The sequence below is a fragment of the Staurois parvus genome, unplaced genomic scaffold (assembly GCF_062004578.1).
Source record: "Staurois parvus isolate SC_StPar_1 unplaced genomic scaffold, SC_StPar_1.0 ptg000220l, whole genome shotgun sequence".
Lineage (NCBI taxonomy): Eukaryota > Metazoa > Chordata > Amphibia > Anura > Ranidae > Staurois > Staurois parvus.
Window position 1 is genome coordinate 552,892 of NW_028318016.1, and position 18,106 is coordinate 570,997.

The 18,106-nt window shown below is 41.3% G+C and overlaps 1 protein-coding gene across 1 annotated transcript in view; it reads right to left on the reverse strand.

The window, feature by feature from the left end:
• The window catches only part of PPM1E (protein phosphatase, Mg2+/Mn2+ dependent 1E), a 379,043-nt gene that overhangs the window by 139,685 nt on the left and 221,252 nt on the right, over positions 1–18,106 (reverse strand). The window contains exon 2 of the mRNA XM_089679184.1: positions 14,525–14,643. Coding sequence (XP_089535310.1) covers positions 14,525–14,643 — 119 coding nt within the window. The remainder of the gene's footprint in view (positions 1–14,524; positions 14,644–18,106) is intronic.

The following is an 18,106-nucleotide window of genomic DNA, read 5'->3' on the forward strand; positions in this document are numbered from 1 at the left end:
TTGTCTATGTAAATTTTCTAGATTTAATGAACAAAATAAATTTTTATTGGGATATATGCCTATTCAGTTCTATGAAGTAACCCCTTTCTTCATGGGGGGGGGGTCTGTCCCTTCTAACATATATTTTTGCAGAAAACGCAGCTGCCTGTCTCAGGCACTGCCCCTACATCCAGTAAAATGGCCACCGCAGCAGCCCCAGTGGGCCCATACCTACTGCTTCAGTGGGAGAAGTAGATCAGTGCAAGTGCAACTCTCCTCACCTGCTCTGCCCATCCAGCTCTATTCTTCCCTGCTCTGCCCGGCTCTCTCCTTTCCTGCTCCGCTCAGCTCTCTCTGACTGCATCCCATTAGTACACCACTGAGGAGGAACAGTTTAGACCAGGGTCGGCAATGCAGAGACACGATCTATCTGCCACTTGGCTGCGATCGACGGGTAGATCATGATCGACGGATTGCTCAACGCAGCCCTATAGTCATGATCCAGAAGTCTGTCAATGAACTTACGAAAAAAGATGTAGTCTGGATGGGAGCATATGTTGCCTTAAAATCTAGATATATCTTTCAGCACTTATTATGCTTTTCCAAACAGGGAAAAATACCCATTCCATACGCACTAATGCACCCCCATACCATCAGAGATGCAGGCTTTTCAACTGTGTAATCAAAAAGAATGTCAAATTTTGGTTCATCTGACCACAGAACCGTTTTGCCACAGATCATTTTAAATGAGCTTTGGCCGAGAGAAGATGGCTGTGTATATGTGTATAGAGCTTTACCTTGCATTTTTGGATGGCACGGACAACTGTGTTAACAGAGCGTGATTAGTGGAAGTATTCCTTATGCTATGCAGTGATGTCCATCACAGAATCATGCCCCTTTTTAATGCAGTGCTGTCTGAGGGATCAAAGATGACAGGCATTCAATATAGCTTTTCGGCCTTGTCCCTTATGCACAGAGGTTTCTCCAGATTTTTGGAATCTTTTGATTATATTAAGTACTTGCAATTTTATGTTCAGGAACATTATTCTGAAACAGTTTGACAAATTCTAGATGTAGCTTTCACAGATTGGTGAACCTTTGCCCATTTTTACTTCTCAGACACGGACTCTCTGAGATGCTCTTTGTTGCCAATTAACCCAAAATGTTGTTTCAGTTCTTCCTTGTTAGTACCACTTACTTTGCCAGCTTTTTTGTTGCCTTGTCCTATCTTTTTTGAGATGTGTTACTGCCATCAATTTCATAATTACCTAATTTTTTTAAATATTAAAATCGTATATTTTCACATTTTAAACATTTGATATGTTTTCTGTTTTATATCATGAATAAAATATGAGTTTATGAGATTTGCAAATCATTGCATCCTGTTTTTATGTGGATTCTACACAGAATCCCAACTTATTTGGAATTCGGGTTGGATAAAAAGAAGGATTTTTAAATAGCAGTGGCCATTATTATTTGTGTGCATGTGTATAACAATTACACTTTTTGGGAGCATGTTTGTGACACTATGAAGCAGAGATTGTAAAATCATCTGACTGCCTTTCAGTCAATCAGATGAAGCCTTGCACTCATTCAGAATATACATAATGTCCTATGAATGGCTGAGCAGCGCTTTGCCCACCTTGATGTCTCTGTCCCACTGCCAGAACACAGTGTTGTGTGCTGTATGTAGCCTCAGTTACATAAAGTTCATACAGTGATGACAGCTGCTGCATGAGTTAGTGAAGGAAATAGTTCATTTGGACCAGCTTGGTCCAAACAAACTGTTTAAAGTTCACTAAAACATGGAGTTAGGCTTTAAGCTAAGAGTGATTTCTCTGTAAGGGAGAAGTGGTCCATCACTTCCAGACACTAGCAATAAATGAGAACTCACAAAATGAAGTAGGGTTAGAATGGGAAATTCAAGGGGCATTTCCTCAAGTCAGTAAAGGTAGCTCCATTTGTCTGTCCTCAAAGAGGAGCATGTCTGGTGTTGCCTAATGTGTGGATAAATAACACTTCACAAAAATGAATCTTGGATAACAGCCTCTCTCCAGTACTAATGAATAGATGGACTATAGCCACTTCTTGGGCTACTTGCTTAGGTTGTTGGTACCTGGGGTCGGAGCTACCACTAGGGAAAACTAGGAGGCTGCCTAGGGCGCACTGCCACCTAGGGCTGCCGATAGAGCAGTACAGCTGGTCTTGCTTCAACATTAATTATATTTTCCCTGGGCCCCATCAGTTCACCAGAGGGGCCCAGGAGGCAAGAAGCAGAGAGGGACTCTCTTTTTCAGCTAAAGCTGTGCTGCATTTTGCAATGCTGATAAGTGGCAGCTGTCTGCGGCTGCTCACAGCCTTTTACTGGCAGAGTGATTATACATTCCTCCGCTGAAGGGTGCTGATGGCGAGGCTTTAGCCTGGTGGCAGGAGATGGCCAAGGGCGCAGGCAGCAATGGGAACTCAGTGGAGAGGCAAGCTCACAATTTCAGTTTTCTGAGCCAAAGACAGAGATACAGCCATATGCTGTATACAGACCGACATACAGTGCCTTCTGTACTGTGTGATCATTATAATGACAATCACATAAGCACAGTGAGATGCTCTCTTATTTCCTTTTTACACTTGTGTTTGAGGGACATTACAAATGTGTGGCTGAGCCACACTTTTACTGTCCTCCAACCACTCCCCACTATGCTGCAAAGGCACTACCACTGTAGTATGGCAATAGTGGCAGGGTGTTGTGTAAACCCTCCCCCCCGCTGTAACACGGTGGCAGTGCCTTTGCAGCATAATTGGGAGTGGTTGGGGATAGTAAAAGTGTAGTTTTTTTAATGTCCCTCAAACACAAGTGTAAATAAGAACTACCAGGAAGCATCTCACTGAATGTGTGTAAATCTGACAGGCTGACTGTCTGGTGGAAATGATCCAATAGCTGTTCAGCCTCCAGATTGTTTCCAAACCCCCCATGTGCCCTGCCATGTTTCCCAGGCTCCACACTCTCATCAGCGGACCTGGGACCTGCATGAATGGTGCCACTGGTAGAAGGGAAGGATATCAGTGAACACCTGTTCACTGATCTCCCCTTCCTGTTAATGACCCAGAAGCATGGATGCAACGTGTAAAATGTCACTTCTGGGTCCTGGTGTCACAGTTCAGAAGAAGAGGTATCCTGCCAATGAGGTCCTGGACACAACATCACTTCCTCCTGGTTCCCCATCCCTAGTCAGTCTCCACACAGAGCTAACGTTGGCAAGGATTAGCTTGTGGAGTTTTTTTTGGGGGGGGGGGTGCAAGTAGCAGGACGTACAATAGTCTAGCACCGGCCCAGCCTGGCTCAATTTGGGTATTTAAACTAGAACTATACTTACCTCCACTCCAGTACTGCTATGTCTTTAAGCTCCATCACCGACCATTTACATCTTTGGGCAGCCTTCATCCAGGTACCGATCTTTGGCCACTTTGATTAGCCTGGCTGAGATGACATACTGAAATTGACATAGTATGGCCAAAAGTCCACAGAAACGCCTATCCTAGGCACTCACTGGCTGCGTCCAGGGTCGGTCAGAGGCCCTCTTTGCCGCTCAGATGAGCATTTACATGCGAACAGCAACATGCCTCAGCTATAGATTTGTACAGAGTACAAATCTGACCACTTTTGCCGACATCTCCAGCTGTTCTTACACAGTGTGCGCAGGTAGGGCTTACAACTGACAGCAAGATTCTACTGATTCTGCTATTGAGCCATTCATTCATTCTAAATGTATCCTAATTGTCCAAAATACCCCATGCCGGGAGAAATAATAATTCAAATAAACCAACATGAATAATAGTGTGGAAAACTGGCATAATAAAAATGTCTGAGAAATGATGTGACAAATATTGATCATGAATCTGGTACAAATGCTAAATTAAAATATAAGAATGTATTTAAGGTAAGGCAAACTATTTTAGCAAATGCAAGCTTGGTAGATTTAGTAAACCTTGCACTGCTAGAGTTCTGTACAGCACCAATTTTTCATATCACATAATGCGACTAACTATTTTTAACAATGTGAAATAACAGGGTAGACGATCTCCAAGAGCCAGCAATGTGAATGCCAGTAGCCATAGCAATAAACTGAATTAGCCTGTGTGTGGGGGGGGTTGAGCACTATTTGATATTTATATACCAATGGTTGCACAGATCAAGATATAGAAAACTGTCAAATGTACAGGGTGAAAAATAATCATAAAAAAAAAATAATTTCTGGCTAGAATGTTTAGACTGTGGAGTAGTGGCACCTAACATTAGGTGGTGCCCAATCCTGAAATTTGAAAGAAACACATGAGCTATTGTGTACTGATGGTGGGGAAAGGGGGTGTCACTAAAGCTTCCTTGACAGGACTGTAAAAATATGCATATACAAGTGTGTTTTAATTAAGGATCTGAATACAGCTGTATTGTTTTCAATGGAGCCATTCACACAGGTGCATAAACATGAGCTGCTTTTTGATCTAGAACACAGAATACAAAAAAAATCTGCATCTAAGAACATGTCCTTTACAGACTTACGTGTATAATCGAACGTATATACGTTTGTAAGCACATAAATTTAGCCTAAATCAAGGGAAAAATAAATTATCATAAAAGCAAAATTTCTTGTGCATACACATCTTTATGCATTTAAAGCCACCTATATGCAAGTGTTTTACTGATCATTAAGCAGGAACCAGGGGCGGACTGACAACTCATGGGGCCCCCGGGCAATAGGAGATCATGGGGCCCCTGTGTCCCTGCCCACTCAAGCCGCACCCACACCTACATATTACACTGCCCGCAATACATGCGTTTGTCACAGAATTTCTCTACAGTATGTTCAAAATAAATGTTTATTACACAAAATAAAGAAAAAAAAAAAAACTTACATTAAAGGTGGTACATTTCAAAATGAATTTTTTAATGAATTTTTCGTATTCCTTCCACTGACACCAATGATAGGGCACTATTCCTCCCACTGACACCAATGATGTTTCACTATTCTTCCCACTGATACCAATGATAGGACATTATTCCTTTCACAGACATGAATGTTAAGGCACTATTCATCCCACTGATACCAATGATGGGGCACTATTCATCCCACTGATACCAATGATGGGGAGCTATTCCTCCCATTGACACCAAAAGGTGGGATGCTATTCTTCCCCCTAATACTAAGCATGCATGGTTTACTCCTACTGATGCCAGGACAATTTCTGATCCCAAAGACCACAGTCTGGCCCCCAAAAACCTGAAGGACAGTAAACTGGCCCTTTGATCTAAATTTGGGGTCTCCAAGTTTTCTAAACAAAGCATATTCATGTGTTAGAATCGCCCAGTCACAGTCCAGACCTAAATCCAATGGAGAATCTGTGTCCAGACCTGAAAATTGCTGTTCACAAACGCTCTCCATCCAATAACAGAGCTTGAGTGATTCTGCAAAGAAGAATGGGCAGAAATGTCCCTCTGTAGATGTGCAAAGCTGGGAGAGACGTCCCCAAAAAAGACTTGCACGTGGAATTGCAGCCAAAGGGGGTCCTACAAAATACTGACTCCAGGGGGCCGAATACAAATGCCGCCACACTTTTCACAGATTTATTGGTCACAAATGTTAGAAGTATTTCTCATTTTCCTTCCACTTCACAATTATGTGCCACTTTGTGTTGATCTATCACATCCAATCCCAATAAATACATTGTAACATGGGGGACATTTCAGTCGTGAGGAAGACTTTTTCAAGCCACTGTATATATCACTGATATCTGTACACTGAATGCTATTCCTTATATATAACACTGATATCTGTACATTGTGTGCTATTCCCTATATATAACACTGATATCTGTACATTGTGTGCTATTCCCTATATATAACACTGATATCTCTACACTGGGTGCCACTCAGTGTACAGATATAGGGAATATAGAATAGTTTTATATAGGGAATATAGAAAAGAAGACTACTATTAACCCCTTGCCTACCGGGCACTTATACCCCCTTCCTGCCCAGGCCAATTTTCAGCTTTCAGCGCTGTCACACTTTGAATGACAATTGCGCGGTCATGCAACCCTGTCCCCGTATGAAATTGTTATCATTTTTTTTTAAACAGAGCTATTTTTGGTGGTATTTAATCCCCTCTGGGTTTTTATTTTTTGGTAAACTAACCAAAAAACAACTGAAAATTTTGAAAAAAAATAGTTTTTGTCTTAGTTTCTGTTATAAAATTTTGTAAATGAGTAATTTTTCTCCTTCACTGATGTGCGCTAATGAGGCTGCAGTGATGGACACTGATAAGGAGGCACTGATGGACATTGATAGGTGGCACTGATGGGCACTGAGGACGCACTGGTAGGTGGCACTGATGGGCATTGACAGACATCACTGATGTGCACTGAGAGGCAGCTCTCATATATGGCACTGATAGGCAGCACTGACTGGCACTGTTAGGTGGCACTGACGGGCACATATAGACTGCACTAATTAGCAGCACTCATAGGCAACACTGACTAGCAATGATAGGCAGCTCAGATGGGCACGGATATGTGGCATTTATCTGCACTGGTAGGCACTGATTGGCACTGATATGTGGCATTGATTGGCAATATGTGGCATTGAATGGCACTGACAGGTGGCATTGACGGACACTGACAGGTGACATTAATGGACACAGGTGGGTGGCACTGATGGGGCTACACTGATCATCAGGGCACTGATCAGTGCCCTGATGATCAGTGTATATGTCCCCTCTGAGGAATGCCGATTACCGGCTCTCCTCTCCTCACCAGCTGTCAGTGTGACAGCTGGTGAGGAGAGGAATGCCGATAACCGGCATTTCCTTATTTACATGCAATCAGCTGTGATTGGACACAGCTGATCACATGACCGAGCCGACGTCTTCGGCTCTTTCCGCTGATCCGCTGTGTCCCAGGGACACAGTGCACCACCGATCGTTGGTGGGAGGACGTCATATGATGTCCTTCCGGAACAAGAGAACCGCCGCCCGCCTGTCATTTCCTTATATAGCGGGCGGGAGGGGGTTAAGCTGCAGTGCTGTCAGTGTCACCGGGGGTCGGGGGATTACACACTGACCTACTGCAGGATACAGGGCAAGTCAGCACAACGATGACTTCGCTCTCTTCTCTGGCCGCCCGTCCTGTGGCAGGGATGTGGGACCCAATCCTCCGAAGTGCCTGCTGCGCCGCTGCCCCATTGCAACACTTCCTTTTTTCCTCCTTTCAGCAGCAGCATATCCAGAGGATGAACTGAGCCTCTCATGGGGCCCTTTAGTGAACCCGGGCACTCGGGCAGTGCCCGAGTGGTCAGTCCGCCCCTGGTGGGAACATTTCTCCAATAAAACACGTGTGAATGTGGCCTACTAAAGATTCTGTATGGTATTTGGGAAGGGGGGGTGTCTTAAATGAGGATTCAATATTTGGGAAGGGGGGGGGGGGGGAGTGTCAATCAAGATTTTGTATTTTGGAAAGAGCATCATTCATCAAGATTCCATATTTGGCAAGGAGGGTGTCTTAATTGAGGATTCTGTATTTGGGAAGGGGGGGATTTGGGGGTTTTGAGGGGTCTATGCTGGGGGGGGGGGTCAGTCTGTGCTGGGGGTGTGTGGAGCTATTTGTACTGAGGGGTGTGTGTGTGGGGGGTCCATATGTATTGAGGGGTGTGTGTGTGTGTGTGTGTGTGGGGGGGGGTTATGTACTGGGGGAAAGGTTTGGAAGGGGGATTAAGGGATGTTAGAGGTGATCTGGACTATGGGGGATATGGAATTTGGAAGGGGGGAGGATTTGTACTGGGAAGATGGGGTCACTTTGGTTGTACTCTGTAAAGTGGTCTGCAGTATAGACACTGCTTTAAGCTGTCCATATATTTATCAACATTGTGTAATATGAGTACAAACCTAAACAATGCATTCGATATATACAGTGGGGCAAAAAAGTATTTAGTCAGCCACCAATTGTGCAAGTTCTGCTACTTAAAAAGATGAGAGAGGCCTGTAATTGGCATCATACGTAGACCTCAACTATGAGAGACAAAATGAGAAAAAAAAATCCAGACAGTCACATTGGCTGATTTGGAAAGAATTTATTTGCACATTATGGTGGAAAATAAGTATTTGGTCAATAGCAAAAGTTCATCTCAATACTTTGTTATATATCCTTTGTTGGCAATGACAGAGGTCAAACGTTTCCTGTAAGTCTTCACAAGGTTGGCACGCACTGTTGCTGGTATGTTGGCCCATTCCTCCATGCAGATCTCCTCTAGAAAAGTGATGTTTTGGGGCTCTCGCTGGGCAACACGGACTTTCAACTCCCTCCAAAGGTTTTCTATGGGGTTGAGATCTGGAGACTGGCTAGGACACTCCAGGACCTTGAAATGCTTCTTACGAAGCCACTCCTTTGTTGCCCGGGTGGTATGTTTGGGATCATTGTCTTGTTGGAAGACCCAGCCACGTTTCATCTTCAATACCCTTGCTGATGGAAGGAGGTTTGCACTCAAACTCTCACGATACATGGCCCCATTCATTTTGTCCTGTACATGGATCAGTCGTCCTGGTCCCTTTGCGGAGAAACAGCCCCAAAGCATGATGTTGCCACCCCCATGTTTCACAGTAGGTATGGTGTTCTTTGGACGCAACTCAGCATTCTCTCTCCTCCAAACACTATGAGTTGTGTTTCTACCAGTTCTATTTTGGTTTCATCTGACCATATGACATTCTCCCAATCCTCTTCTGGATCATCCAAATGCTCTCTAGCAAACTTCAGACAAGCCCGGACATGTACTGGCTTAAGCAGGGGGACAGGTCTGGCACTGCAGGATCTGAGTCCCTGGCAGCATAGTGTGTTACTGATGTTAGCCTTTGTTACGTTGGTCCCAGCTCTCTGCAGGTCATTCACTAGGTCCCCCCTTGTGGTCCTGGGATTTTTGCTTACCATTCTTGTGATCATTTTGAGCCCACGGGGTGAGATCTTGCGTGGAGCCCCAGATCGAGGGAGATTATCAGTGGTCTTGTATGTCTTCCATTTTCTAATTACTGCTCCCACAGTTGATTTGTTCACACCAAGCTGCTTGCCTTTTGCAGATTCAGTCTTCCCAGCCTGGTGCAGGTCTACAATTTTGTTTCTGGTGTCCTTCGACAGCTCTTCACCATAGTGGAGTTTGGAGTGTGACTGTTTGAGGTTGTGGACAGGTGTCTTTTATACTGATAACAAGTTCAAACAGGTGCCATTGACACAGGTAATGAGTGCAGGACAGAGGAGCCTCTTAAAGAAGAAGGTACAGGTCTGTGAGAGCCAGAAATCTTGCTTGTTTGTAGGTGACCAAATACTTATTTTCCACCATAATTTGCAAATAAATTCTTTCCAAATCAGCCAATGTGATTGTCTGGATTTCTTTTCTTATTTTGTCTCTCATAGTTGAGGTCTACCTATGATGCCAATTACAGGCATCAGGCATTGCACAATTGGTGGCTGACTAAATACTTTTTTGCCCCACTGTATGCCATAGGCAGGCCCTTGCACTACATATTTCATGTTAGTGAAGAAAAAAACCTCAAAGGTTTGACAGCACTTTCGGACACTTCCCCAAACAAACATGTAAACAAATATATCAAAATCAACCACAAAATCAGTCCAGAAATAAATAGTCCATATTAAACATAATAAAGTCAAAAACATTGATCATTGCAGACTTAATCCACATAAAAGGTGAAAGATCTGTGCCACCATAGATCGTGCTCCTCCTCTCCACCACACAGAAACACACTGCACTCACCAGAGGATATTGACTCCCTTAATTAAAGAGAAGTCAAAGATGGCTTGCCCAGTACCAGCTGGTCATCTCCACAAGTGTTGTTCTCCAATTGGTCTCCAAACCGCTCTTGTACAGATGGATAAATGCGTCGACTAAGCACTTAAACAATGCTCCTGTGCCTTTAAAACAACTCAATAATGTATCCAGCTCATGTAGAAAGAGCGATAAAAGATCCTCTCATAGAGTTTTAGAAACGTATCAAAATGCACTTACAAGTGTTAAAATCATATAGGCATGACATCAGACATTTGTTCATGAAATGCGTAGGGAGTGACTTTCAGGACACGTCACTTCTGCATACTGTACGCAGGTGGAACGCAAACCTTTGTTCCTGTTTTGTATTTACATGTCATAAATATAAAACTGTCCCTCTAACCCCAATATGAGAGAATCCAGAATTTTCCTGCCGCAGTGCGCCAGCACAAAATTTGCACTACCTTAATGTGTGCAGCGTGTGTGTATGTATTTATGTGTGTTTTGGAGGGGGGTTGTTTAAGTCTAGGTTCACATCTATGAGCTGCGGTAAAGTATGCATGTTAATGCATGTTTTTATGAGCAAGAGATTCTCAACAAAAAGTTGCATGTGTCGTGTGTTGGGTTCACTGCAACAAACGTTCATTACCAAAGTGCATTGGAGTGCCATTATCAATGAATGCCACTACAGCACACCAACAGATGAATGGGTACTTATTACCTTTTTTTTTTGTGGTAGTGGGGGAGGCACTCAGATCTATAACCACTTCTGCTCAAGAGTGATTTTTTACTTTTTGCATGCATGTAAAAATCTGACCATAAAATTACTTAAAACCCTCAAAACATTATATATTTGCTGAAAGCAGAGGCCTTGTAGAATAAAAGACAGTACGTGTAGTTTTTTATGTTGCACAATATTTCCACAACTGTCTATCAAACTCATATTTTCAGGAAACAATATAATAAAATTAATTTTAGTACATGCAATGCCCATTTTTTTTAGTAAAATATAAAAGATGAGGTTGCATCGAGTAAATAGATACCACACATGCCAAGTCTTAAAATTGAGTGTGCCTATGATATAATGAAAAAAACAATGGTACCCAAAAATCTTCATATATAAAAATTTAAAAACCTTTACTAGTTGTCAGTTTAGAGCTAACTACAAGCTATGTCACTAGAATTACTGACCTCTCCCTGATGTTCGCAGCGATACCTCACATGTGTGGTGAAATAATGGTTTACATAGAATTTATTTTTTAACTTGGTTTTTTTAACTTAACTTTATTACTATTACAAGGAATTAACAAAACCCTATGTGCCTGCATTTGGCAAATGATAGGTACTCTTTATGAAAACATTGAGGGCTATTAGTATGCAATGGCGTTTATTTACTAAACCTGGAGAGTTAAAAATCTGGTGCAGCTGTGAATGGTAGCCAATCAGCTTTTAACCTCAGCTTGTTGAATTAAACTTTGACAAAAAACCTGGAAGCTGATTGGTCTCTATGCAGAGCTGAACCAGATTTTGCACTCTCTGCTCATTGTTTGTACCAGTTTTATTCAGTGCAGAGGAGACTGGGGAATAAATGTCTCATTGAAAGATTTCCCCTCTAATTTTGGTCTGTTGACAGCTCAAAATGTGGGATTTTCCTTTGTAGAGCATGAACTACTGTATATCCAACAAATGAAGGGAATTCTCTTTCTGATGTACTACAGCCAGACAAAGGGATGGAAGTACATTATCCTAGAGGAGGTAAATGAGCCTAGGCCTAGGCTTCTTCTGCTGTGGTAGAGGAGTATTCTTTACCACAATTACATCCATGATGAGGTTATTCAATGTAACTCCAAAGAGAAGTTGACCCTAGAAGGACATATGCTGAATATGCTTTTTACATGCATGCACTGCAGATCAACATTTCAAAGAGTTCTTCACATGTTCACTTATAGGAGAATCATTCAGGAAATAAGACAGGGAGACATCTGCTACTTGTCTACTCTACAAATAGTGGAGCAGTGCAATGTAAATGGCAACCGTTTTTATGCATTACTCAATTCCCCTAGTGTTTGATAGACTAATATCAAAGCCATGGAGGCCTACTATGCAGGTTGTGCCAGGAAAATGCAATGTTCATGGAAGAATATCCAAAATGTTTATCTGTGGGATCTTTAAACACTTGCATGTCCTTTACAGGAACAGTCAGCATGTTATTAAGCTGTGATACTGCCAGTGCATTGGTGGTAATGGCCTTCTTCTTAATAAAGGACTCTTCAATTAGATACAGGGCCTCTAAAAGATCCCAGACAAATAAGAGCATTTGTAAAACCTACAGGCTGCTTTTCCATTTTTAAGGATGGAAACACCACATCAATAAAAGCTGAAATGATCAAGCCTAAGAGCTATGGCAGCTGTCTGCAACTCCTCAGGAGCCATTCTGCAAGGATTTTGGAGACTCTTCATCAGATAGGGCATCTACAACAAAAGTCTCAGAGACTGATAAAACTGTAGACGTGTCATAAAATGATTCTGAAGAGAAAGCTGCTGAGGTACACTTATAGCCTCTGCAGTCAGACTCAACAATTAAAGTTGAAATCAGGCTGATGAAATGTAACTAAATCTAACTGCAGTGAAACCCTCCTGGGATAAGGCAGAAAAATGGGCCATATCTGAACGAGTTAAGGAAGGCTCAGAGGAATGTACAATATAACATACTAGACTGGCAGTCCTTGAGTGAGCACTGTAAAATAACCCAAATGGATACTTGAATTAAAGCTTTAGATGCCTGATACAATGGGACTGTGACATGTTGCACTATTTGGAAGAGACAGATTGACTCAGAATACCAGGTAATGCCTTGGGTATTTATGAACCAGCTGCCGAAGAGTTAAACCGCCACAGGCCATTAAAGGACTAACGTAGGTGGAAGCTTTCCATGGGGAAAAAAATGAAAAAAATGGCTAATAATGGCACCCAATGGCTCAAATAAAATAAGTAGCTCCTGATACTCTTCCCACATGGCCAATCATAAATGAGTCTTCAGAGACAGGATCACACTAGAGGCTGTGCCATGGCTCCAGACCTGGAAAGTGCTCCACAGCACAACAACAGTACACACAGGCCTGGAAAGCACAACAATGCAGATCCAAGTACCCGAAGGTCACATTGCAAGCAGGCCCCACTATCGTTTGTTCCAGCGGAGTCCAGGTATGGACTCCAAAGCTGTTGCTCATGGTACACCAATCTAGACAGCTGAGACTAGAGAGCAAGAGACTAACTCAAGCAGCTCATAAAGAAGTCTTAATTGCATGAAAAACAACTTTAAAAAGAAAACATGCCTAATAAAAAGAAAAGTCGGTCATCCTAGGACAATAGCAAAAACCTAAGGCATGCTGGGAATGGGAGGGGTTTTCACCAGGCTGGTCACAGTTTTTCGTTTGTCAGTGTCCAATCTTCCATTCAAAATGTCTCTGAATCCACTGTCCCTTAATAAATGAGAAACAATCATTTTTGTGAAAGCTTGATCTGGCCATTATTAAAGAGTTACACATTTCTGTCAAGTCTTTATTTTTGTCTTTGACCTCTCTGGGGAGATTTTCCCTCACTTCCTGTCCTTGTCATGCATGTAAAAGAAAAATGCGGATGCAGTTGTCATTAGGACAAAAAGGCATAAAAAAATCAGAAGTTCTAACCTCCCTGGATCGGAATATATATAGATATATTTACATTGCGGCTTCTAGACACAGTAAGAATTGATTTTAAAGTTTTTTGGAGGATCCCATGCTCCACTTCCTGCATAGTCACTGGCCAATTTATTCATGACTCCAAGGAAATATTCTAAAGCTGGGTATACATGGACAACCAGCAGCCAATGGCTACAGCTCTGACTAGTGTATTCTGAAGATCCCACCCCCCACGTAACAGTGAACAAGTGAGAGGTCCAGGGACACATTTACTTGTTTACCAGACCACTGGGAGGTAGATCATCTTTTTCAAATTATTTATTTAAAAAACAGCAGTTTCTAACAACTTTTGTTGCAGTAAAACAAATCAACCATTGCAGTAAACCAAGTAACGTTTAACCAGAGTACAATAGTAATCAGTAGTAATCCTGGCGGTTGTGCCAGACAACAGGTATCCCTGCAGACACCAGGTATCCCCAGGGGTCGGGAGGCATAAGAACAAGGCAGGGCTGAGATCATCATAAGGATTGTTGACAGTGGAGGACACTGCTGTGCTAATTTTCTCTTTTCTTAGACAAGACCTGAAGACGAGTAAGAAAAGGAGGAGAAGGAACAAAAGAGGTAGATACTTTGTACACACTGTAAACCCCCTAATTTCTGCTTCTGCTAAACACTGAAGTTTTAGGAGAGCCTAATGAAGACTGAGCTGATGTTTGCAGGGATATGAATATACACTGGAAAAATAAAGCTCTGAAAAAGAGAAAGCTATCCTGTCCATACTAATGTATTTCTGATCACATAATTTTTTCAACACTCATAAAAAGTTGTTGAAACTTAACTTTCCACTCATCTGGTGCCTAAAAATGATCTCATTGAACAATATGATTCATAAAATGAATCACACTATACAAATGCGATCACAAAGTAAAGACTTCAGGTGCTGTACTGGCTAGAAAGAGGATTGATACTACCACTTTATGAATACAAACTTCTTTTGCAAACTAAAGTAACAATTTTACAACCGAAAGAGAGACAATAATTTACTTACGTATGATTCCTTCTGTGCCATCTACATGCTTTGGTACATAGTATACTGATAGGTCAGTTTGCAAGATCTCATCTGCCGTTGCCCTTGCCAGACCAGTAGCCAGGAAAGATGGGCAATTACTGGAAAGAGAAGACAGAAAAAAATGTTAGCCATACAAAGCTAACAAGGATTTTTTCTCAGTTCCTGGAACTAGAGGGCAAAGGAAAACTGTCAAGAATGCAATTCCACAGTTATACACCATAATAAATTATATTACAGGTTAGCAGCCTGCTTGACTCCTTGCAGAAGATTGAGTTATGGTTTCTATTCCTGACAGTCCTCTTCCTTTTCCTTGTACATGCCCAAATCAGATCTCACCACAACAAAATCGAGAGCAATTTATTTGTCAAATTAATTTGTATTAGCTCTGACCTTTCTATTTCTTGACTGGTATAAGTTAACCAGTTTTAATTATTTGAATGACCCTTGAAATATAATATTATAAAGCCATCAGCCAGATCATAGCTCAGATCTATTATTGAAAATATTTTGCACAAGCAGTATTGAAATGGGATTGCTAAATTGTCACCTACACAATATTTTGTAACTTTTGTTAGGAGACTACAACTATTCTTATTCTACAAACGTGAAACCAATTACCAGAAGTGTTACTGAGAAACAGATCTCTTACTAATGCGTCATGATATTCTTTCCTGTTGACTCCATCTGAGTGTTTCATTAAAGAACAATTTGGACTTAACTGCAGACAGCAATCATTCTTCAGTTATTGGTGAACACTACACACTATCTTGACAGTGTAATAAGGAATAAGCCAAACACGGATCAAACTAATATGCTTCCGCTTTATATAGAGAATTATATAGCGCTAATTTAGTAACACAGACCTTACGTAGGTATCTGAAGCAAAGGAATGTGGTGAAGCTTCATGCTCTAAAAATCTGAACAAACGCAGTGAAAAGCACACAAAAAACTCTGTCTTCAATTGCCACTCTACTTTGGCTGCACCTCCCAAAAGTACCATTCTAGAGCTGATACTATATATGCTATAATCTAAATAAGGTAGTTACCCTTGGTAAGAAAAAATAAATCAGACCCTAATGAGGGTGGTTTATTAATAGTTAAAAACAGTAATCTTCAGATATTTACTGTTTATTTTTACTGACTTTATTAACCACTTGCCCTCCAGAGGATTTACCCCCCTTCCTGACTAGACCATTTTTTGCAATACAGCGCTGTGTTATTTTAACTGACAATTGCGCAGTCATGCAATGCTGCACCCAAATAAAATTGAAATCCTTTTTTTCCCCAGAAGTAGAGCTTTCTTTCGGTGGTATTTGATCGCCTGTGTGTTATTTTTTGCACTAAAAACAAAAAAAGACCGAGAATTTTTAAAAACTATAATTTTGGCTTTTTGTCACTAAACATATGCAGTAAAAACATTTTAAAAAATCAAATTTCATCATAAATATAGGCCAAAATATAATTTACTACATGTCTTTTCTAAAAAAAAATCTCAACACGTGTAAATTAATTGGTTTACGTGAAAGTTATAGTGTTTACAAATGGCGGTATATGTACTGAATTTTTTTCTGGTAATGGCAGCGATCAGCAACTTATAGCGGGACTGAGGTGGCCATTCTGACACTGGGGGGGAATTGACTTGGTGTCACTGACATCCCCAGTGACACTAATACAGTAATCAGTGCTAATAAAAAGCAATGAAACTATACTAATGGCACTAGGCAGGAAGGGGTTAACATGTGGGGCGATCAAAGAGTTAACTGTGTGCTGTTATTAGCCGCTATTGCTTTGAATAGCTCTGCTATGCAGAGCCATACAAAGCAGTGTGCAGGAGCTGACAGGGGAGAGATCTGTATTGTTTACATACAGGTCTCTCTCTGGTCGGAAATCCTCAGAGACTGCCAGGTGCCGGTGGGGAATCACCGGCTAGGACCTGGTAATTGACAGCTGAGGCCGCGAATGTTGGCGCGGGTAGGGCGTGCACGCACCCCCTACCCGGAACTGCAAAATCACGTATATATACATGATTTGACGCACCCGTGCCGCCTTGTAGCAGTATTTCTGCTATAGGGCGACGCGGAAGCCGTTAAGATATGAAAAGTATCTCTTTATAATCACTTTGTTCTGAGTTGCTTACATCGGCAAACTATTTAGATTTCTTGCACATGGGTGCCTGAGCAACAAACTCTGGCATATTTTCCCACCCAGAAAGCCCAAATGCTTTATACAGCTGCCCATAGACCTGAATGGCTGTGCACATCTGTACTTGAGTATATGCCAGTGGTGCAAGTAAACACAAGTATAGAATACAGGTTTATGCAGAACAAAAATATATATAAATATATATTTTTTCTCTATGCTTTGATTGTGTTTACGTGAGCACCAGCATATACCCTGCACCTCTGCATATGCCGTGCACAGCCATTTATGTGTATGGGCAACTGCACGCAGTACCTGGGTTATCCAGCATGGAAAATATGGTGAAATGTACACTACACAGGCTCAGATGCACTTGTACCTCAAATAACAAATTAACACAAAAGGTGTGCACCTGAGTGCATTGACATAAACGAACATAGTTGGTGCTATGCCATTACTAGTTCCCTGTCACCTTTCCTGTGACCATTTTTAGCAGCAAGCATACTCCAAATAAAAGACCCCTTGAGATTTCTTTCTTCCTTTCTTATTTCTTTTTATTTTATTTCCCTTGGGATCCATAAATAGTATGAAGTTCAAGAACTGCTTGAACATTTGCTTTTAGCAAAAAGATAAAGTATCTAGCTGGCCTTTGTAATTTCATCCACAGAATACAGCAGGACTGTGACATTAGCACAAGTCATTTTCAGCGGCCGAGCTGTGTGACTTATGTGCCCCAGGCATGCATACATTTAAAAGACAGAGACACAAACAGTGAAAAGACCTTCTTTAAAATAACAGAAGCAGCAATATATTTCAAATATAGAAATGTGTCTTCCAAAAAGAACAAAGTAAATATAGGTCAGTGTCACAAAAATAATCTCTCAATGACAATATTATACCATGGTTACTATGCACCTTTTTATGCATATATATATATTTATATACTGTATATATAAATCTTTATTAACTACATTGCTCTTACATTTCAAACTCAAAGTTCAATAATAAAAAGGTGGGGGTGCTGCCCAGTGTTCGCCAGTTAGATTCCAGTCACCTACAGTATTTCTGGAGCATAGAGTATATAATAAAAAACAGCGTCTGATTGCATGTTTAAAAAAAAGCTGCAAAAAATGCAATGACCTATTTAAAATGATTTGTACGATATCTAAGCTAACTGCAGTAACGTGAAATATGGTGGCTATGGAATACAGTATTTTGTACATCATCAATACTCTTTAGGCCTCATTCACACATCCGAAAAAACCCAAAACATTTTACAACCATTTTCAGTTCAGATCTGTAATAAAAAAATCCAAAAATACCATTGAAAAAAAGAACAGGACACATTTCACATATTAAAAAAAAAAAGAAATCTACTGATCATATACGCAGGAAATTTTGTGCTTTGCCCAATGAACAGTA